This window comes from Suncus etruscus, chromosome 18, assembly GCF_024139225.1.
Source record: "Suncus etruscus isolate mSunEtr1 chromosome 18, mSunEtr1.pri.cur, whole genome shotgun sequence".
Lineage (NCBI taxonomy): Eukaryota > Metazoa > Chordata > Mammalia > Eulipotyphla > Soricidae > Suncus > Suncus etruscus.
In genome coordinates this window covers 41,063,144-41,086,344 of record NC_064865.1, presented here as the reverse complement: position 1 = coordinate 41,086,344, position 23,201 = coordinate 41,063,144, and the positions used below count along the sequence as shown (strand labels likewise).

At 34.5% G+C, this 23,201-nt stretch overlaps 1 protein-coding gene and 1 non-coding gene across 2 annotated transcripts in view; one reads left to right on the top strand and one right to left on the bottom strand.

Annotated features, from left to right (window-relative positions):
• Positions 1 to 464: 464 nt before the first annotated feature.
• On the top strand, positions 465 to 655 carry LOC125996962 (U2 spliceosomal RNA). Its single transcript, XR_007491607.1, has one exon. It is a non-coding gene; the product is annotated as a U2 spliceosomal RNA (small nuclear RNA).
• A 14,884-nt stretch (positions 656 to 15,539) lies between these two features.
• TMEM170B (transmembrane protein 170B) overlaps positions 15,540 to 23,201 on the bottom strand; it is a 29,778-nt gene continuing 22,116 nt past the window's right edge. The window contains exon 3 of the mRNA XM_049765293.1: positions 15,540 to 16,853. Coding sequence (XP_049621250.1) covers positions 16,723 to 16,853 — 131 coding nt within the window. The 3' untranslated portion in view covers positions 15,540 to 16,722. The remainder of the gene's footprint in view (positions 16,854 to 23,201) is intronic.

The following is a 23,201-nucleotide window of genomic DNA, read 5'->3' as shown; positions in this document are numbered from 1 at the left end:
AATCAAACTAAATAATTATAAACATACTTTTTTTCAATTTTTGTTGTGATCATAATGGGTTACATATCTTTCTCAGTAGTATTTTAGGTACATATTAACATTGAATCAGGGGAATACCCAACACCAAATTTGTCCTCCCCCATCCCAGTTCCCTTTCTGCAACTCATATACCCCACCATCATCCCCGGGCTGCTGGAGTAGGTGGTCCCTTCTTTGTCTAACTTACTATTAGTGGTCATATATCTGTTTGGTCCTGGTACCCTCCCTTGTTTAACCCTCTATTTAAGAGGCAGAGCTAGATAAATCGAGTTATGTGGTTTTGTTTGAAGGGAAAAAAAGCAATGTAATAGGGTACAAAATAAGAAAAAAAAAAAAAAAAGGAAGTCAAAGACGTTGAAAATGGGTGGAGACCTTCTAGAGGCTTTCAACCTCAGTTTGAGAGAGGACATAAAAAAGGTAATTGAATCGCTTCTCGGCCTTTTGGCTAAGATCAAGTGTAGTATCTGTTCTTATCAGTTTAATATCTGATACGTCGTCTATCCGACGACAATATATTAAATGGATTTTTGGCACTAGGAACTGGAATAGGAGCTTGCTCCGTCCATTCCACGCATCGACCTGGTATTGCAGTACCTCCAGGAACGGTGCACAAAAAAAAAAAAAAATAAAATAAAAAGGTAATTGAAACACAACAATACAGAATACAGAAATACAGAAAGAACAACAATACAGAAAGAAATATCAAATTAAATATCCAGTGAGCACTACAGCAATAAAGACAAGCACCATACAATAGTCTTCGTTCTGAAATCAAATCTTGCCAGAGTGCAAAAAGAAAGAGAAAGAAAATATAAAATAAAATAAAATAAAATAAAATTGGAGATATCAACTTCAATATCTACACCAAAATAAAGACGTCAAAAAATCTATCAATCAATAAATAAATGTGTGGAAAGATGATTATTTTGTGTTTTTTTTTCTTTTCCTCCCTGCATAGACATATTAAGTATTGGGGATATTATAGAGGGAATTCCCTTGGTCTAGGAGTTACAGGGTTTTCCACCTTTGAAGTATACTGTCATGGGATTAACTGTAGACTCCTTGCATGATCATTTACTCTCCCCTCGGTGCTTTTGTGGTGTATGGAAGACTTCTGCTTCATCTTAGATGGTAAAATCAGACCTCTGTATCTAGAGATCTTGGTGACTGTGCAGCTCAAGGAATGGAGCTTATGATGGAGTCTTTCTTTGTGGTTCTAGAATATAAACATACTTTTTTTATAAAAAATTAAAATTACAGAAACATGTCTACATTCATTTTCTCTTTACCTATATGAACCTATGAACCAGCAATTAACACTTTGGTGAACATTTGCTCTCTCTCTCTCTCTCTCTTGCTTTATTCCTCCCTCCTCTTTGTGTCTCTGAGAATTGACAAGTGTTTACCTGAGGAAAAAGATGCTCTTTTATATAGATAGCCACTGTAAGCACTTTCAGAACATTGCTATATTACTTAGACTGTAATTCATAAAATAGGTCTATATCTGAAAAGTTAGAATATCATTGAGCTATTTGATTTTGCTTTGGTGCCATATTCAGCTGTGCTCGGGCTTTATATAATTCTGGGTCTGTATCAAGTATCATCAGTTGAATAGCAAAACTCTGGGACCATAAACAGTGCCAGGATTGAACCTGGGTTGGTCATGTGCAAAGCAAATCCCTGGCCATTGTACCTTTTTCTCTAGGCCCTATTTAATTTTTTTAATGAAATAAAGAAAAATGTCATGTATCTCAGGGATCATTTATGTAAAATTCCATAATTTACACTAAGAAAATGTCTCCATAAATGAAGTAATCTAGACAGTTTTGATTTAGTACTTACTGCCTACAACCAAAAGCATCTAAAGATCTCTTTATGAAGTCAGGAAAATATTCTAAAAATCCTGCTTGTGTCTCAAGCTGACTTGAAAGACCTGATATTTTATTGCAAATGCAGGCTGAAGTTATTAAAAATACAACTTTTAATTTTTAGCAAGATTTGAGTTTCCAGGCAGAAAATGAAAAGGAGAAATGTGCTATATAAAAATCGGGGCTGGAGAGATAGCACAGTGGTAGGGTGTTTGCCTTAGATGCTGAAGGACAGTGGTTCGAATCCCGGCATCCCATATGGTCCCCCAAGTTTGCCAGGAGCGATTTCTGAGCGTAGAGCCAGGAGTAACCCCTGAGCGCTGCCGAGTGTGACCCAAAAATAAAAAACAAAAAACAAAAAAAATAAAAATTACCTCAGTCCCCCAAAAGACTTGAAAATAAATAATCAATAGCTACATTGGGAGTCAACACAAAAGATCACTAAATCAAGCATAGAACCATCCGGTTCCCAGATTCTTTCTTCTCAGAGGGAATAAGAACAAAAATGAACTCAAAGTGTATTTAAAAACTTGAATATTATATGTGAAATCAAAAAGTACATGGAAGAAAATATAGATGATTCATTCACTCCTGGCTTGCAACCCCAGAGACTCAATTCCAAGAGCAAAGAAAACAAAGGCTAAAACAAACCAATGGGACTACATCAAATTAAAAAGGAAAATTAACTGCCACAAAAGCAAAAGTAATTTTTAAAAGAAGACATCTGCACATCAGAAATATAACAAAGACTTGATATTCAATACACATAAAAAAATTCCCACAAGTCAACAACAAAAGACAATTAACTCAATTTAAAAACCGGCTAAAAGACCTGATTAAACACATCTCAAAAGTTATGCTTATAGATGAGTCACAGAACCAAACAGAAGTTTATATATTTTATTGGGAAAATGCAAATAAAATCTATCAGGAAATATTACAATTGTGAGAAAATCCTGTGCAAAAAAATATTGGAAACAAGTATTGGTGAGCATATGGGAAAAAAACTTTGAACATTGTTGGTGCAAATGTAAATGGGTTCAGAGTTTATGTTAAATGATTCGAAGATTCCATCCACAACTAAATAACAACTAAAATTTGGGGCCAGAAAGATAGCATGGAGGATGGATAGATCATTGTGGTAGTAAGATGATACTAACACTTTGATGGTGAGTAAAGTGAAATATAGAGAGTTAGTTGTAAGGCTGAATTCCCCGACTGTCATAGTTTTTGAAACAAGTGGCAAGTCAACCTCCCCAAATTAAACAAACTTTTGGTTTATTATCATGGACTAAACATCTTTGGGATGAAACACATAATAAAATTGTTTAAATATGATTGGAAAGGCTTCCCAGAATGTCACAGAATCTGCTATTGGTATTTCTCATTATAAATCTGTTTTTCAGACAACACATGACAATTTAACAAAACCAAATAGTTTTGAACTTTTTCTGTCTTTAAATATTATTGCATGTGAAATCATGAGTGTCCCTGATATTGTTCAGAGAATTATTTTTCTCAAGAGCCTCTCCAATTACTGATCTTCAGAACACATCAAATCAATCCTATTTACTTTTAGGGTCATATTTCCTTGTGGTTTAAACAAACAAAAAGCTAGATTGGAAAAACCTGAAAAGATGAAACCTATTTTTACCAAAATTATCACTGGTTATTTTGTTATAATTTTGTGTTTTGCAAAAGAATGAGTCTAAATAGGATTAGTATAAGTCATCATACTCACATTTTGAGGTAAAATTATAAAACCAAATTCTATAAAATGATTTGATATATTTCTCAAGTTGACATCTGGTATTTTCTAATATTAAAAATACTGAATAGATACTTAAGAAAAATGTTATTTTTAGCTTGTCATTTTGTTTTTGAGAAAGGGACTATTTTATTGGTAAACCTACTTAAATTTTCTTTAATTTAATACTTGGGAATGCTTCATAGAAGGGGGGTGTTTACTTGATCTCTTATTTCTGTCCCCTTTGTATGTAAAGAAAACCTTTGACATTAGGCCAGGTCCACATACCTCCAGAGACGTTTAGATTGAAATGTTTTAAAAATATGCGATATTTGTCTGAAGTCTGAATTTTAATGTCATATATTACTGAGTTATTTGCTAATTTATCTCTCTTGTCTCTTCCTTTGTGGAGGGTCAGACATAATATAGAGCTGATCTTCTTTTATGGGCACTACTATAATCTAAATTTGGTCTATGCTTTAGATAGTTTCTCCATTGCCCTCTCAAACACCACTAACAAATTACAGAGGTCATGGGTGGATATTTTCACTCAATCCAGATTGAAGTTTATCAGCATGCTGTTCAGTTTTCCATGATAACCAACAAACCTGTTGCTAACACACTACAGGGCCTAGTCTATAGATGTCCAAAACACTAATTACTATATTTCATTGATACCAAAATCACTTTTTCTTCTTCAGCTTTTTAAGATTCAAAATGCCCAGGAAAACAAAATGTTTTGCTTTGATATAACCACCTTCCCTTCTCAGACAACTGTCAAGGTGCAGCAAATCAGTTAAGGTAAAACAAGTTTCTGAAATTATAGTCTGCTAAAAACCTAATCTAACATAGTGGCAATTCTATTGATTAAAACATTCTAGGGATACTGGCACATAATTATTATAACTAGAGATAATCAACATAAGATAATCCTAAGAGAATGGTTAATACCCACAAGAGGTTTTATTGAGAATATATTTAGGCCTTTCTGTGTCCTTTAAGTCTTAAGAAAAAAATTGTGTCAAAGTTGGTCATTGATAACCCAAAAAATGATCAATTTCCAAAGAGATCTTTCTTCAGGTTTCTAAGTATTACCTGAGACTAGATTGTGGCCAAATCTACTCTTATTACTTTTAATATTCTTATATCTACTCCAATTACTGACATTTTCTCAAAGAGCTGCTCAGGTATCCTGAATAATCTGTGTTTAAGACACTTTGATTTAAAAAAATTATGGGTAATTATTTTTAATAAATTTGTTTTGTTTGGGGGCCACACCCGATGACGTTCAGGGGTTACTCCTGGTTATGCCCTCAGAAATTTCAAGACTTATGTGTATAGGGTCACACACTGTGGAATAGAAACTACCAGCACTTTGATTCTGAACCACAGACTCTCTCCTTGCAGAACTATAAACAAAGCAGAGAAACCATCTGCAACTCAATCTGATGTGGCTGTTGACTAAATCCCATCTTGTCTTGGGGAGTTAATTTATGTTGGCTATTTGGCTTTCTTGTCTTGTACATATTTCATTCAGGGAGTGAAAGAAATTTACTGGTGGAGAAAATATATCCATTCTGTTTTATAACCAGGGTTTTTTCTACCAAAGTATGTTTCTTAATTCCCTCTGCCAACTTTGTTGCCAAAGCAGAAGATTCAATGAAAGAGTTAAACTATAAAATGAACTCTAAGAATGCATTGTACAGAATCAGTTCTTGAAAGACATGAGTTTATAACAAAACTTGCTGCAAGCTTTTGCACCTTTTGTACATACAAAAATTCTGGACACTGAATATTTTTTAAACATACTCTGGAAGCAACGTGAGATACTATCTACAGTTATTGACAAGAAATTGAAGATGTCAAAGTCAAATAACTAGACTAAGTTTGAATGCTGGAGGAGCATGAATTTAAAACCAGGTCTCACGAGGCCAACTATGTAATGATGCATATTCAGGCTAGCAATCTAAAAAACTGTTTTAAAATGTCACTAAAATATAGATTGTTAAAGAAAACCATTGAGTTATGGTTAAGTCCAAACTTACCATAATTTTCTGGCTTACAAACAACTTATAAGCACCACTAAGCATTTTTTTGTAGTTAAATTTGTTGGCGATATGTAAAAACTTTATTTTTATTATATTTTATTTCATCACATTTATCTTAAATTTATAACATATAGCTCATAGAAATGAGCAAAACTACAGAATGACTTAATTGGGCTAATAGATAAAAAGTTATGAGAAAAAAATAAAACTGAGCCATTGCACCATCTAGTGATGAAACACTTGCTTTGCAAGAAATTAACTCAATATAATTTCATGTTGTAATTAATCCCCAACTATTTGTAAAACTCAAGAAAAATATTTAGTAATAGTGGAAAGTTAGTATAGTTTAGTGCATTATATTATTTTTTAAGATACTGCATTAGAATTTGAGTTCTTATTCTACTCCTTAAATATCTTTGTTTATTCTTTTTTAAATTGACAAGGGTTAAAATTCAAAACATGCATGATGCAAGTAGTAAATCTAAGATATTCTCCCTCCTACAAGTTGAACTAGAACTCATAAAACAGCCTAAGAACTGAGATCTTTCTTCTAAACTATCTTGCCCTCTGTTCTTGAATCCCATTAAAAATAAGAAAGAAAAAGAAACCCAAGGAGAGCAAGAATATTTTTTCAAAGGAAAATATTTTATATAAATAATTTAAGCACCATGATTACAAACATGATTGTAGTTGGGTTTCAGTCATAAACAGAACACCCCCCTTCACTAGTGCAACATTCCCACCTCCAATGCCCCCTCCCTCCTTCCCATCCCCTGCCTGTGTTTGAGACAGGCATTCTACTAGTTACTTTTTTCTTTAAATTTAGTAAGCTGGTTTTGTTTGTTTCTTTCTAAAAGGATAAAGTGTTTTAAAAAAATACAGTAGTAATGGTGTGAGAGTGTCAATCGCTGTTGTTTGCATAGGCCCAGCAAAATATGGGGAAAACGAAAGAAAACATCCTTGACCTGATTAAAAGGCCTCACCCCTGAAACTTTCTGGCATAAGACCGACTCTGGGCTCCAGGCATACCAATCTGCCCAACCCCTGAGTCATTCTCCGTGGTCCCGGTGAAACTTTTTCACATTTTAGCTGTTGTTGGTGTCAGGTTCCTGTATTTAAAGATTCTGGATTCTGTGCATTTCCTTCATCAAAGTCAGGCTAATGTGGAGCATCCTCTACTTTCACCTCACTATTAGATGCAGAGAGACCTGCCCTGCAAGCAGGTTGTTGCTAAGTCATCTGGGTGTTGAGAGCACTCTTTGGAGTAAGTCAATGCCAGAGCAGTGGTAGGGTCTTCCCTGGTAGAGGTTTGCATCCTGGTAGACAATTATGGTTGTTTCCATAGATGGTATCCATGGTTCAGGGGTGTATGGGAAATGCACATATTTCTGAGGCCTCAGCCAAATCATTATGCCAATGTTCAGGGTATAAGGTCTAACTTTATTACAAAATTTGTGTTCCTGTCTCTATTAGATAAAAACTTGTTTGCATATGTAATATTTTCCCATTTAATGTGTCTACGCAAAAGAGGAACAATGCCACAAGGTATTGTTAGTGCATCTGGGGACCAAGGGAATAAGTCCAACATTCCCCTTAACTTGGTTCTAACATGATTTCTAAACAGAAAGACTCTTCTACCAGCACTGCATATTAAACAGATCCCAAAGGGGGAAAAACAAACAAAAAAACAGTGAGCAAAATCGTCACTATATGAGGATATTCAAAAAGAGTTATAGATGTTAAGGAAATACATCTAAGATATACAAAGGAGATACACATGTCTCTTTTATGTTTTAAAAATAGTCGGGGGGGGGGGTTGATTCCGGGACACCTCTTTGGTCTGTGATTTGGCCATCTGGAGTCTGCAAACGACTCTCAGCAGTCCCGCATCAGGAAATGTCTTTGAGTGGGGGTTTCTCAGAAACTGATTATGGTAGCAAGCACAGGTACCCAGTGAAGGGAGGTGGAGGATAGGAGTCCGCTGATAACAGATTAATAGGAACAGAGTATTGGTTTCTTCTCAGGCTGAGAGTCTATTTTTTCATTTTGGGATCTGGCTGGCAGCTAGCTTGAGTGAGGATAATAATCTGCCCCATGAGGAACGGAGAGCTGAGGGTAAAAATGGTTACATGTGGGGTAATAGACAGTGGGAGTGAGAGTTAAGGACTAGAAATGAACCTGTAAGGTGATGAGCCAATGGGGGAGGGAAAGTATACAACATAGACATTCTGTATATTGTAAACATAGATGAACCCCCATTATATCCTATTTATATTGTATAATGCAAAGTGGGTTAAACAACATGATATCCTATTAATCTATATAAACTTTAAGCATGAGGGCTTTTGCCCCCATGTGATTTGAGAATGGAGAGAGTCCCCTCCCCCAATCCACCCCTCTAGTGCAGAGTGGGGGCTGGGGAAGGCTTGGGTCCCCTTTAAACTCCTCCCTGGCACCCACCTTGCTGGCACCCAGGGCAGGCAGCCAGGGATAACTCTGGGATCCGAGAGGAAGGAGAGAGAAGGCTGTGGGGGGCAGCTGAAGGCCATGTCTTGCCCTAAGCTTGGCCAAAAAGCCTACAGCATGGAGCCATGCCGTTCTGTGCTTCCCAGAAAATATTTTTAATGTCAAGAATTTGTTTTTAATTAAACACCTTGATTACAAACATCATCGTGGTTGGGTTTCAGTCATGTAAAGAACATCCCCTTTACCAGTGCAACATTCCCATCACCAATGTAAAACTCTGGGGTTGGAGTAATATTACAGGAGGTAAGGCATTTGCCTTGCAAGGGCAGGTCCAGGTTTAGTCCCTGGCATCTCATATGGTCCCCTCAGCACTGCTAGGAGCAAACCCTTAGCACCTTAGCAGAGCCGAAGTAAGTCCTGAGCACTATCAGATGTGGCCCCAAAGAAAATGCATTTCTTTCTTTCATTCCTTCTTTCTCTTTCCTTCCTTCCTTCCTTCTTTCCTTCCTTCCGTCCTTCCTTCCTTCTTTCATTTATTTATTATTATTATTATTATTATTATTATTATTATTATTATTATTTTGGTTTCTGGGCCACAACCAGAGGCACTCAGGGCTTACTCCTGGCTCTGGAGCTCTGCCGGGGCTCAAACCCACCTGGTAATGAGTCAGCTGCATGCAAAGTAAACACCCTACTGCTGTGTTATCACTCTGGCCCCCATTTCATAAATTTTTTTTTAGTTTTTGGGCCACAGCCGGCGGTGCTCAGGGGTTACTCCTGGCTGTCTGCTCAGAAATAGCTCCTGGCAGGCACAGGGGACCATATGGGACACCGGGATTCGAACCAACCACCTTTGATCCTGGATCGGCTGCTTGCAAGGCAAATGCCACTGTGCTATCTCTCCCGGCCCCCCTTTCATAAATTTTAATTAAAAATTTATCCAGAAAAAAATCATATGAAATATATTACTTTCGGGGCCGAAGAGATAGCATAGAGGTAAGGTGTTTGCCTTGCATGCAGAAGGATGGCAGCTCGAATCCCGGCATCCTATATGGTTCCCCAAGCCTGCCAAGAGTGATTTCTGAGCATAGATCCAGAAGTAACCCTGAGCGCTGCCGGGTGTGACTCAGAAACAAAAAAATATATATATTTTACTTTCATTATCATTGCACTATTTAAGTTACAGTAGTTTTATTATAGCAGAGCTTATAAAGAAATGCTCTGTCTCAGGCAGCTGAACTTAGATGGGTACCTAGCATCACCCTTTAAAAAACCCAAACAAAATCATTCTTAACATTGACCATACAAATCATGATTTTCTTAATGGCATCTGCTTTATGTCAGTAACAAGACCTTAGTTCCCAGTTTCTGTTGAAACCAACAGAGCATAGTAAAGAAAAACACAGGTGGTAGAAAACCCCAGCTCAGCATTACTATTTGTATGGCTTTAAGAAGTTCTTCAACTTCTCTAAACCTGTTTCATCTGATATGTGAACATTTAATAACAGACTTATGTTAGTCTTATGCAATGCCTGATCATTCACAGCACAGTATATAGTAGTCACATATTGTTATAAGGGGGAGAAAGCTTTTAGTAAACTCTTGGAAGTAGATACTTATGTAGTTTAGTACTGATTTAAGGGAAAAATAAAAATTCACATTCTGCCTTTTACACTTACCTTCTTAATGTTTTTTAAATTTTGGGCCACACCCGGTGGTGCTCAGGGGTTACTTCTGACTATGCACTCAGAAATCGCTCCTGGCTTGGGGGACCATATGGGACGCCAGGGGATAGAATCACAGTTCATCCTGGGTCAGCCGCGTGCAGGCAAATGCCCTACCATTGCACCAATGCTCTGGCCCTACCTTTTAAATTTTAGATGATTTTATTTTATTTTATTCTAATTTTTAGTACTAGTCCAAAATATGTATGCAATGCTGGCTCATAAAAACTAACAAAAGAGAAAACATTTGAGTACAATGAATGACTTGGAAAGATGTCATCAAGAATCAAATCCAACCCCCCAAAAGCTTTTAAAGACAGGTTTATTTATATATAAGTGCATGAAATTAAATACAGAAACTTTATTAAAATAGTGTATATTACAAATTTTAATCTAATAAATTCTGTGTAATGAGATTTAAGTGCTGGATTCATTTTAACAATCTTTTGAGTGTATCAGTAAAGAATTCACCCTGTATATTACAAAGAGGAGAGACACATATAGACCCCAGAAATGGTCCTGTGATTTGACAGTGATGGTATTAATTGTGCATCTTTTTCTTAAAGCAGTGAAATGAAACCAGATCTTATCTTTGCAGACCAACTTTTTATAACCAAAAATAATTTGCACTATTTATTGCTGCCCTGATTAAAATGAGTGAAGATAATTTAAAATAAAGAGCAACATTTCTAACAGTAACTTGATATTTATCACATTAAACTAAAATTCACTGCAAAATTTGTGTTCTCCAGGAAATTATGCTATATACACAATAATATTTGTACATGAATTAGGAAATAAAAAAATTGCTTATATAAAATTAAAAATCAATAGTATACAATATTTACACTTGTTAGATATTATACATAACATAAATAATCCTTCAAAATTAACTGTATTATGTAAACATGCAGTACACATACTCAAACAGTGTAGTTTTACAGTTTTAACAGAAGGGGAAAACAGTTCACATAATGTAGGGTACTTCATCATATATGCCTTTGTTTTTGTGCATTTATTCCTTCGACATTTATTCTTACTGTCTGTAAGCTTCACAGTACATTTCTATAGTAAAAATAATCCCTGATGGTAAACATATTTCTAAGTGTTAAATAAAGTGTCTGCCTTGTACGACAATAGAAAACTTATGCTGTCCACTCTAGAATCTATAGATTACAAAAAAACTTAATTTTAAAATCCCATATATAATTGTCTTGACGAAAATATGCCACGTTTCATACTTGCTTGAGAAAAGAAAGACATACTAGATCATGAAAATATATTGAAAGTAGTTATCTGTCATAGTCAAGGTGAAATGAGATTTCTGTTAGACCATTAATTCCTTCTCACCATTCTTAAACTGAGTTTAACCATCAAGAATCTTGCTAATTCACTTTGCAAAAAACATCTTAACTTCCAAGGCACTAAGGCATCATTTAGCTTTCAAAAACTATACTGTGGTTTACTAAATGATTCATCAGTGGTCTAAGAGTTAATATAATTTGAAAGTTAGTCCTTTTATACCTCTCAGGTAAACTCTAATTTGGTATTTAAGTAAAGGCATTTTACTTAGTATCATTAAGGTAATTCCCTTGTCCTAGAATGACTAGACTGAGAAGTTAATACTTTATGGTAGAATCTTATGAATTTTACCAAGTAATAGAAAGAACACTACTGGGAAGTTCCATTTGTGTTGTTCATTTAAATGTATTTTAAGCTCACCTCTGTTCTGTGTTTTTGCCTATGAATGTTTGTTGGGAGGAAGGCCAGAATTATAGGAAAATTTTTTATTGTAAATGCCTCTGAGATCACAAATATTAGGTGTCAACAATTAAGACTATCAATTTATTAATCCAGTATTGGAAGAAAATAAGTTTTTAAAATTATTCAAACAAGGGCCTGGAGAGATAGCACAGCGGCATTTGCCTTGCAAGCAGCCGATCTAGGACCAAAGGTGGTTGGTTCGAATCCCGGTGTCTCATATGGTTCCCCCGTGCCTGCCAGGAGCTATTTCTGAGCAGACAGCCAGGAGTAACCCCTGAGCAATGCCGGGAGTGGCCCAAAAACCAAAAAAAAAATAAAAATAAAAATAAATTATTCAAACAAGTGTCTCCTTTTAAAAAAACACAAAAATGTCCCAAAGACATTTAGTGATGTCAAATACTTTAAAGGAAATATTCTAAGTAGCACTTTCAACAATAATCATTTATACAGGGTTCTGAAAAAAGGTGATTTAAATAAATTACCAATATATGTAATTTTAGAAGAAAAGGTATATTTGCGGTTATTATGCACTATAGTTTTTCTTCCTATATATTTATGATACATTGCTTTCCAGTTTCAGTTACATACTAAATACATTTCCCCAAAACAGTACAATTAGATCATCATCAAGGGAAATAGATATGTCACATGTGACCTAAAAATGATGTGAGATTCATACTTTCTTGATTTGCCTATAGCATTTATTTTCAAAAGATTATAGCTGTATAACTACTAGATGTTAAGAATATCTCTTCTAAACCAACACTTCTAATACTATCAAGAATCTGTACATATGCTTAAACTATGACACATGACATTAGTATGGAAGACTTTGAAGAAATTAAGTTAATTCTTAACATCAATAAAGAGATCATCTGTAAGTTCAACAAAGATGTAATAAAGATGTAATAAAGATAAAGAAAGTGAAAATGAGACACCTAAACTCAATATGAGATGATTACAGTTCCTAGGTCAATTCACTAAGAAATTTCATTATTTCCACTAACTTAATATTCATTGACACAACTCCACATTTACTGAAAATACTTCATAAAATATGCATTACTTCCCCCAAACAATTGGATACACTTTTAGATAATTCAGCAACTCTTTAAAAACACTATAATGCCTATACTTAGCAGAGATCCTTCTAAAGAACAAACTTACCCCCTCACATAAAGATGTAAAATAATTTCAAAATGCTTTGGGTTAAAAGAAAGAGCATTTGTTTTGTAAACACAGAGCACACACACTCATATAAGTTATGGTATAACTAAAGTCTAAACAGAACAGTACTGTGTTCACGTAATAGAGGGTATGTCATCAAATATGCTTGTTTTTGTTATCCCTCCAACATTTCCTGTCTTTAAACTTCCTTCTGTTACAAAATACAACGATGTTTGAAAAATTTTTACATACTTAGGGGTTAGAGGATAACTCGATGGGCTGGAGTACATGCTTTGCATGCAAGAAACATCGGTAGGATCTTGGGAATAGCCCCTAAATGTTCTCTACTAGAAACAGAAATAAACTCTAATTAAAACCTTCTTAGAATTTAAAATATTCTTCCTAGCTCTTGGTAACTCCTGAGCAACAGTTTCATCCTGGCCACCTTTGTAACTACTATAGAAAGTATTTGATACGACACTTTTTACATAGCAGATCCACCAAAAATATTTGCAAAGCAAATTAGTTGCAGCATATTAACTTGATGTCCCCAACCCACTCATTAATCCTATAGGTTCTCTTAACACCTTAACATTCTTTGATTTTAAATTACCCATCTTTATATCATACATCTATATGATATAAAGAACACCTTATTTCTTTATTTACTACTTTAAAGTAGTAAAAAATAACCCTTACATATAGGACTATGGAAATGTATGCTGCAAATACTTGGAAAGTAAAATGGGTAACAAACTATAATAACACTGTTTGTAAGACCTAAATAAAGAACAATAAAGTTACCAGTACTGAATATGATAAATTACAAGCTTCCTCTGAGAACTTTATTCTAGATAATCAATGAAACCATCCCATAGGAAAGATTATTTATACCAACCTATAAATATTTCCAATTTTTATCAAATAATAATTAACTTGAGTACAAAAATTCCTTCTTTGGGGTACTAATTTTTATCATCAATATCTTAATAATTTGTTTTAAAAAGGAGTATTAACTGCAGTTGGATATCACACTTCTTGCATTTATCACAAAGAAAATTTACTGCCAAATCACATATAAATGTTAAGGTGTGACCCAAATATCTCAATAAGTTTCAATCATAACATAAAGATCTCTAGTTCTATTAAACCAAAAAATTTCCCCAAATTAAAGAAAAAAACTCAAACATCCTTGACTACTTTAGAAAATTATTCAACTGAACAAACCTGAACATGAAAGTATTCATTGAACAACACCTTTCCAATTAGACTATATTTATACATAGCAGCTTTCTGTGGATGTAGATATGATACATATCATTAAACATTCTATATAGACAAAATGATATATATCATTAAACATGTCTTATGGAACTTTAAAAAATATCAGCACAGAGACCACTATTAAGACAAATCATCAGTTCATACTATTCAGCTGCATTTCAAAATATCAATAGTGACAGTAAATGAAATGCCAATGGAAAGAACTTAAAACAGAAATAAAAAGACCTCCCTCTATGCTAAAATTATTCGTGTGTACACACACACACACACACACACACACACACACACACAATGTAAAAACAATGTGATAATGAGATAGCTGCAAAATACTGTACAAACTAATTATCAATCATCCAATTATACTTCCATTCTAGAGTAAAACAAGAGTATAAATCTCTTTGGTCCATACATTCACACATTACTGTATGGTTAATTCTGAATTCCAAACCAAACACTCCACACTACACTAACATGATAATTTCTTAAATCATAAAATAACTGTATATTAAAATGAGCATCATTTTGTAGATCTGAAACAATTTCCACATGCTAGTGATAGTTCCTCTCAAAGAACATGAATACTACTGAAAAATAGTCAAAAGTAAATGAAGAACACAATTCAAGTCTAAAAGAAAAAGAGAAATCAAATTAACTGAAAAACTAGTAGCTCAATTTGGAGGGAAAATATCAGGCATATAAAGAAGACATTAAAATTATTTCAGCTGGGCCCGGAGAGATAGCACAGCAGCGTTTGCCTTGCAAGCAGCCGATCCAGAACCAAAGGTGGCTGGTTCGAATCCCGGTGTCCCATATGGTCCCCGTGCCTGCCAGGAGCTATTTCTGAGCAGACAGCCAGGAGTAACCCCTGAGCACCGCCGGGTGTGGCCCAAAAACAAAACAAAACAAAAAAAATTATTTCAGCCATGTGCATAATAAAAGGGATCAATTTTTAAATTTACTTTCAATATTTCAAAGCAAATTACTTTTCTTTCTAAAATAAGTTTCAGGCAACAGGATTACTACACTCCCAAAACTGGCTTTACCCTCCCAACTCTTCACTACTTAAAGTAGTTAGTATATTCTGATCTTTGGTGAATAAACAATGTCAATAGTAACAAAGATATTAAATTTGAATGGGACCTAAATAAAAAATGTATTTTTACCAAAAATCAAGTTATAAAAGATTTTTTTTCGATTGTCCTTAACTTATTATTCTGAGTGGCTCTTCTATTGAGTTACTACATATTTCACGTACTTAAAAATCTCAGGAGACAAATTCAACTGGGTTGTTTCCTTTACTTATTAAATCTTAAATTACATCTGATCAAAATCTCTTAAAAATTTTTATACTTAGAACTTTTTCATTAATAATGTCATTATAAATTCTAATAAAACTAAATAACATTGAACAAATAGAGCTGAACAAATTGAATCATTCAAATGTTTAGTACTGTATTGATCTGCTCAGATTCACTGCCAAATTTTAAAGTTTATCATTTACAATTTCTCCCAATTTTTACTTAGCAAAATTACAATACCATACATCCAGAGTAAGAGGGTTTATTACTATATAACTTGTTACTTATCTAGAAATGAGGCTTTTTATTTTTACAGCCTAATTTAGGCCACTCTTTAAGTAGTTAATACTCCAGAAATAAAAGAATGTTTACATTTTGTCAAAAATCAAGCTTTATGCAACAAGTAGTATAATCCCACTGAGATACTATTTAAAAAGACGTCTTCTCCATGAAACACATGGCAAAAACCTTCTTTAGGAGGGCCAAAGAATGCAACATGCATTTCAGACTTCTTTTCTTACAAAATACATAAGAAACTTTCAAATTATTTTTATGACACACAAACTATCGTCAATGAGTGTGACTCATAAAATGTTTGAATTCTTATCAATAGAATATGTAGGAGGGAAGCTATCAAAAGCATATTATTTAAATGAGTGAAAAGGATGCACCCTACAGATCTACTTTGGGTCTTTAAAAAGAGTTCAGCTAGTTTTTCATTACGTTTTTTCATTATTTTTAGCATAAATTAAACAATGCCTAAAGCCCTAAATCCCATAAATGCTCACAATAAACTCAAATAATTTATCTCACATTAAATGATTCAGCATTCAGCACTCATATGGAATTTAGCATTACAAAACAAAATTCTTAGTACATTACCTGAATTTGTATCAAATATGTTCACAGCACTCATCTAGCATCTACACTTGCAAATTGTCACAGGATAAATGTTTTTTAAAAAAACAACAAATGTTTGGCACATAGATTAATTCCTCAAAACGTCCCTCTAACTTTAACACAACACTGTTAAAAACGATCATTCAACACCAATGTTGATCTGATTGACAGCTAAACAAGGTGCTCTTTTTCTAGTAGCTTCACAGAGCGTAATGCGCCTTGCCTGGGATGGAGGCACGTAAGGTGCAGTGCGGTAGTGCAATCACTTGAACACCAGAGGGCAATCTTGCCTCATATCTTCAAAGCGCATTTTGCAGCTTCCACATTCTTGTATAATTTCACTCCCACAAGTTAACAATGCGTTCTGAGAATCTGTACATGTTTCCTTGTGTGAAGTATGACATTTCCACAGAAACCTCAAAGTGTAGCAAGGATCCTCGAAAAGGAGATGATTAATGTCAGTACAGTCTGTCCAACTCCCCACACCAGAGCTTCTAAAGGGGCCATGTTCTTTCCTGCTACTCTGTAAATGCCTGCTACTGCAGCGCCTAGGTGAGAAAAGAGAGAGAGAAATACAATAGCACATTCAATTATTTTATATACTAGAGAGTGGCTGCAATTTATTAATTCATTTATATCAACACAGATAAGTCAATCCTTTCATTTTAAAGTTTTCTGTGCTTCATTGAGATTAGTGAAGTTACATATTTCTACTTCATAGTTTTTTAGATTTCACTTCAAAACATTAATATTAACTGATACCAAAGCTTAATCAATAAACATTCATTATCATAATCTCTAAACAGATCATTTAATTGGCCAGGCCAAATTAACATTTTAAAAGCACATTACTGATAACTACATAAAAGACAACTATACCATAAATAATTTATAATTAAAAATGATAAAAAAATTCAACATAAAAGGTTATTTTATACTAGTAAAAAATAATTACAAAAAAAGAGAAACTTATTTTATAATCTGCAAAATAAAATAGTTAAACTTTGTAATTAAGTAGACAACTGTAATGTTGGAACTGATATTTTGACATAAAAATGGAAGATGAATCTGACATCTGCTTTTGGAAGCATTATTTAGGATATGCAAGAGTAGCAGAGCACACCTGATATTTCATTTTATCAATAAAAAACATACATATAAAACATGTGATTTATTTTTAATTAAATTCAGAAGTCATAAAGGATAAAATATTTTAATTTATAACACACTATTTCAAGATCAGATGGACTGAAAACTATTTTTTGTGGGTTGGGGCTTCCTGTGCTGTGTGCTCTGGGAACCCAGAAGCTACTTCCCTGCTATTTTCACCAACTGCTCCTTTCAGCTGATGCAAGGGACTAAGGATGCAACGAGTATTATTACTCACTTTAAAGATGGAAAATTAAGATTCTGAGATATCTCAAAGAAATACAGTTAAGTACAAAACTGACATTTCAGTTCAGTCTGGCTATAAATTTCAATATCAATCTATTATTTCATATTCGTAATAAGCAAAAGGAATTCAGAAAATAATTGCCAGAAATTATAGTAAAATAAGTCTGAAAACATATTTGTATTTACCCTATATTTCCACAACTGTCTTTTCAGAGTTTTGTTTTGTTTGTGGGGGAGTTGGGTCATACCTGGCAGCATTCAGGGATCCTGGCTCTGCACCCAGAAATCGCTCCTGGCAGGCTCAGGGTACCAATAAGGGATGCTGGGAATCAAACGAGGGTCCATCCTGGGTTGGCAACATGCAAGGCAAATGCCCTACCGCTGTGCTATATTGCTCTGGTTCCTGTCTTCAGTTTTAAAAGCCACAATCTGACTTATTTTGTAGAATTCACTTTTTAAAAAGGGACTAAAATGTATAAAATTAAAGCAATTACTATCTCAAGCTGCATGGAAAATAAAAAGTAATCCACTGATTCAAATATTCCCTGCTTATACATAAGATTAAGTGCATGAGTTTTGGAACAACACTAGTGGATTAAAGTTCAAACTCCTCTACCTAACCATCTGTGTTACTCTGGCTGGTCTCATACAAATAATATTGAATACCTGAAAAATTATTCACATAATATCTAGTCCTTATATGAACTCCAAAGTTCAATAATGTTAAATGAATTACTTCAATAAATATTGATGAAATAACTGATAGTCACTTGAAAAAATAAATCTAGGTCCCTACTTCACAAATAAATCTCAGGTGGGTTAATAAAAACTAAGGAACAAAATAAACGTAAACTTTAAAATATATTATTTCAAGGGGCTGGAGCGGTGGCACAAGCGGTAAGGCATCTATCTGCCTAGGATGGACCACGGTTCGATCCCCCAGCGTCTCATGTGGTCCCCTAAACCAGGAGTGAATTCTGAGTGCATAGCCAGGAGTAACCCCTGAGTGTCATGGGGTGTGGCCCCCCAAAATATATTATTTCAAGAAAAGAGGGCTGTCAAGACAAAAAAGGAGAAAAACATCCATAAAGGCTTGCTTATATAAAGCATAGATAAGAAAACTAATTTTTGCATATGTACAACAAAGATTACTAGCAATAGAGACAACATGCATATACATGTATAAACTTAATACAATAATCAAAATGACTTTTTTTTTTTTTTGGTTTTTGGGTCACATCCGGCAGCGCTCAGGGGTCACTTCTGGCTCCATGCTCAGAAATCGCTCCTGGCAGGCTCGGGGAACCATATGGGATGCCGGGATTCAAACCACTGACCTTCTGCATGCAAGGTAAACAATTTTGGTTGGCTACCAAATGATTCTGAAAACACTGTTATTAAATACTAAGGATATATGAGAGAATATATTTTTATTTAAAAAAGAAAATTTTTGTGCTCAGGGCTTACTGCTAGCTTTTTACTCAGAAATACTCCTAGCAGTGCTCTTAGAGATAATGGGATGCCAGGCAAGTGCCCTACCTGCTGTACTTTCTCCCCAACCCCCAAATTAATGTAATTTTTGAGGATTCTGGGCCACTACCTGGTGGTGCTTAAGGATCACTCCCAGTGCTGCTTAGGGAACCACAGAATTCTGGAGATTGAAATGGGGCCTCCAGCATAAAAAACATGCTCAGCCTGTTGAACTATCACTCTAGCCCATGAATGTGTATTTACAAGTTTATGTAGATTATGAAGACAAACTTTTCAATAAATCAACAACATCTACCTAAAATATGTACTTAAAAGTTTTCTATAGTCCTATCTAATGTCATTTTCAATGTGACCACACATTGTTACATATTTTCCAAAGTGGTACTTACATTCCAGTTACCACATCAACCTCAAAAGTAAATGATTTTTCTAAGTATTTGTCAATCTGGTGTATGAGATGTACTCTGACTAACTTATATTTATTGACCTAATTAAATATGGTTCACCATTCTTTACATATTGCTGATCATTAAGGTTATAAAATCAGTCTATAAAATACTTCAAATATTTTGCTCATTTTCATTCCAAATTATCTTTCATACTTATGTGAGTCATATGGCTTTGAAAAATATAGTTTTCATATTAATCTTATGTTTACCCCAACTGATGCTTTTGTTTGTACTCTTTTTAAGGTGGCTTTTGCTGAACAATAAGCACATTTTAGTCTTAATTATCTTAGAGAGGAAATTAAGGTATGTGAGAATGAAGCATACAGAGTATAACTTAAAATAAAATATATTTGGAAATTTCACTGAGCAATGATAGAATCAATCAAAAATCAGAGAGCCAACTGCTGAGTTGATCTAACAATAAGAAAAATTACTAGTGCAAAGTTGTTTGTTAACATATAGTAACATGTAGTCCCTAATGAGGAATATATAAACGGTGAATAAAAGCATATATAAAGGCTAAATAAAGTAGATTTAATAATGTTAAATGTTGATAGTATAGATTTATATAGTTAGATCTACTAATCAAATTTAGCCAAGACCAATTTTGTATAGTAAATTATTTTACATTTTTGAATGATTAAAAAAAAAAACATTGGGGCTGAAGAGATAGCATAGAGGTAAAGCGTTTGCCTAGCATGCAGAAGGACGTTGGTTTGAACCCCAGCATCCCAAATGGTCCCCCGAGCCTGCCAGGAGCAATTTCTGAGCGTAGAGCCAGGAGTAACCCCTGAGTGCTGCTGGGTGTGACCCAAAAACAAAAATCAAAGAAATTGTTTTTCAACTATTGCATAAAACATGAAAATTATATCAAATTCAAAATTCAATGCCTCTAAATAATTTATTGGAATGTAATCATGATCATTCTTTTTACTGAACCTAAAACAGTATTAATAATGCAAATGAGCCTATATTTTTCTGTTCTGTATAGGCTTTATATTGTTTAGCTAGGGGCCTAGCAATAAGCCTCAACAGTTTTATTTTTACCTTCTTCATTAATTTAAATAAAATAGGAACTATTTCTTGAAAAATTACTAAAACTCATCTATATACCCCCATTTGGTTGTAGAGTTCATTTCGGAGGAAAGGTCTTTTAAAACATTTCAATTATTTAAATATATTTTGTTCATTTTTTAAATTTATCATAATTTTAAGATTTCATGCTTAGGAATACATAGCTGCTCACAAAAGCTGTTTTTATAATTCTATGTTCTATAGTTAATATAGAGTCTCTATTTCACTCTTTTTAGTTTTATTTTTTCTTTCTTTTTTTTTTTTTTGTTCATTTGATTTTGAGTCACACCTGGCAGTGCTCAGGGCTTACTCATTTTGTACTCCTAAATGGGACTAATGAGACCATATTGGGTGTCAGAGATAAAACCTAGATTGGCTACATACAAGGAAAGTTGACTTACCAAACTATCTGGCCTCATATATTTTAATTTCTATCTTAATTTTTAATTAGTTTATCAGCAGTGTATTCACCATGTTACCTGTTTCCAATGACTCATTTTTGCTTTAATTTTTCATACATTCAAATATCAATCTATACCAATAAATAGCAATAATACAACCATTTATATAATAAAAAGACAAAAATACAATGAATTTAAGAGTTAACTCCATCAAACATATAATCATTTACAGAGAATATATTTTAAGTATTAGCAAGATATTAGATCATAAAGTCATAATCACAAATATCAGAAATAGTTTCTGAGAAACAGTATTCTAAATGTATATGAAAGAATAATAAATGATCTTATTTGTAAATAGCTAGGTTAACTTTTGAGACAGAAAAGAGGGGGACTAGTCTTACGAAATAGGATAAAAAGACTAATAAATCAGAATTAAGTTCAGAGGCAGACTAATGTATACATTTAGAACAGAAGACATACAAAACGTTAGCACTTCAAACCAATAAATAAATGGCATCTATTTTGGGTAACACTGTGGTATTAATTCATTAATATATTTGAAGGAGAAAATACAACTAGAAATTTTCCTAATACTAAATGAATGCCATGACAGTCTAGACCAAAGGACAAACTATGACCTGAATGCCAAGTCTTTTTGTTTTGTTTTTATATTTTATTTTATTGAAACAATTGTAATCTACAGAGTCCTTCATAGTTTAATTTCAGATATACAATGAGTCAGGGCCTTTCCCACCACCAGTGTCAACCTCCCTCCACCAATGGACTTAGAATGCATCTTATCCCACTACCCTTTGCCCCCTAACCTGCCAGTATAACAAGTTTCTTTGAGTTTAGATTGTTAAAGGCTAGGTACCTTGATTCTATTATCATTGACTTTGGCTGGAATATTTAGTTCTGTCCTTATTTATTTCCCTGCCAATGCTTTCGAAACCACTTGGCCCCTGGCACCCAGCCTTTCTTTATTCCTTTCCTCTTAGTTTTATAGAAAAATGCAGGACTATGTGATAAAAAAAAAAAATAAAGTAACCCCTGTCCCAGGGTTCTATGATAAAGGCAGAGCCCCAATTAAAAGATAAAATATAATAAATAATAAAAACAGTGTATGCGTGGCAGTTTGGGGGGATTTCTTGGGGGAAGAGGTTTAGGGGTTTGCATAGGCACAGCAAAATATGGGCTAAATAGAAAGGAAAAACCTTTGGCCTAAAAACAGGGAGACCTTACCCAGGAAACATCCTGGCATAAGACCAACTACAGGCTCCAGGCATACTAAGTTGTCTAACCCCAAAGTCTTTCTCTGTGGCCCCAGTAAAAGATTGTCACACTGAATATGAAGTTTTATAAAAAGAAAGTGATATTGGGGCCAAAGCTATAGCGCAGTGGTAGGGCGTTTGCCTTGCACACCACTGATCCAGGATGGACCCCGGTTCGATGCCCAGCATCCCAGATGGTCTCCCAAGCGAGGAGCAATTTCTGAGCGGATAGCCAGGAGTAACCCCTGAGCGTCATCAGGTGTGGCCCTCCAAAAAATATTTTTAAAAAAGCGATATTAAAAACAATTATGTGTAGAAATATATGGCTATTATTGTGCCATAATCGCAGAATTAAATAGTTTTGACAAAGCTCATCTAGTCTCCAAAGTTTAATGTCTAGGGCCAGAGATCTAGTAGAGGAGTTAAGGTACAGGGCTTGCATTAAGCTAACCCAATGTTATTCCCAGCATGACACAGTACACACAGTCCCCACGCATCATGGGCATAGCCCTAAAAGCACTGCTAGTTGTGACCCTGGAGGCTCCAGTATGGCCAGAGTAGCCCAGAAAATCTGTGGCACCACAGGCACTGAGCAGCACCACATACTCCAGTCTTCACATTGAACTGCTGGCTAGGCTAGCTCGGAATTAATGGAAGTGGCCTCTGAACTCCCTGAGCGACTCCACCTCCAAAAATATTATATGGCCTTTTAAGAAAATATCTGCTGAGGCCAGAGCAATAGAACAGTAGGTAGGGTGTTTGCCTTGCACATGGCCGACCGGGTTTCAATCCCTGGCATCCCATATGGCCTA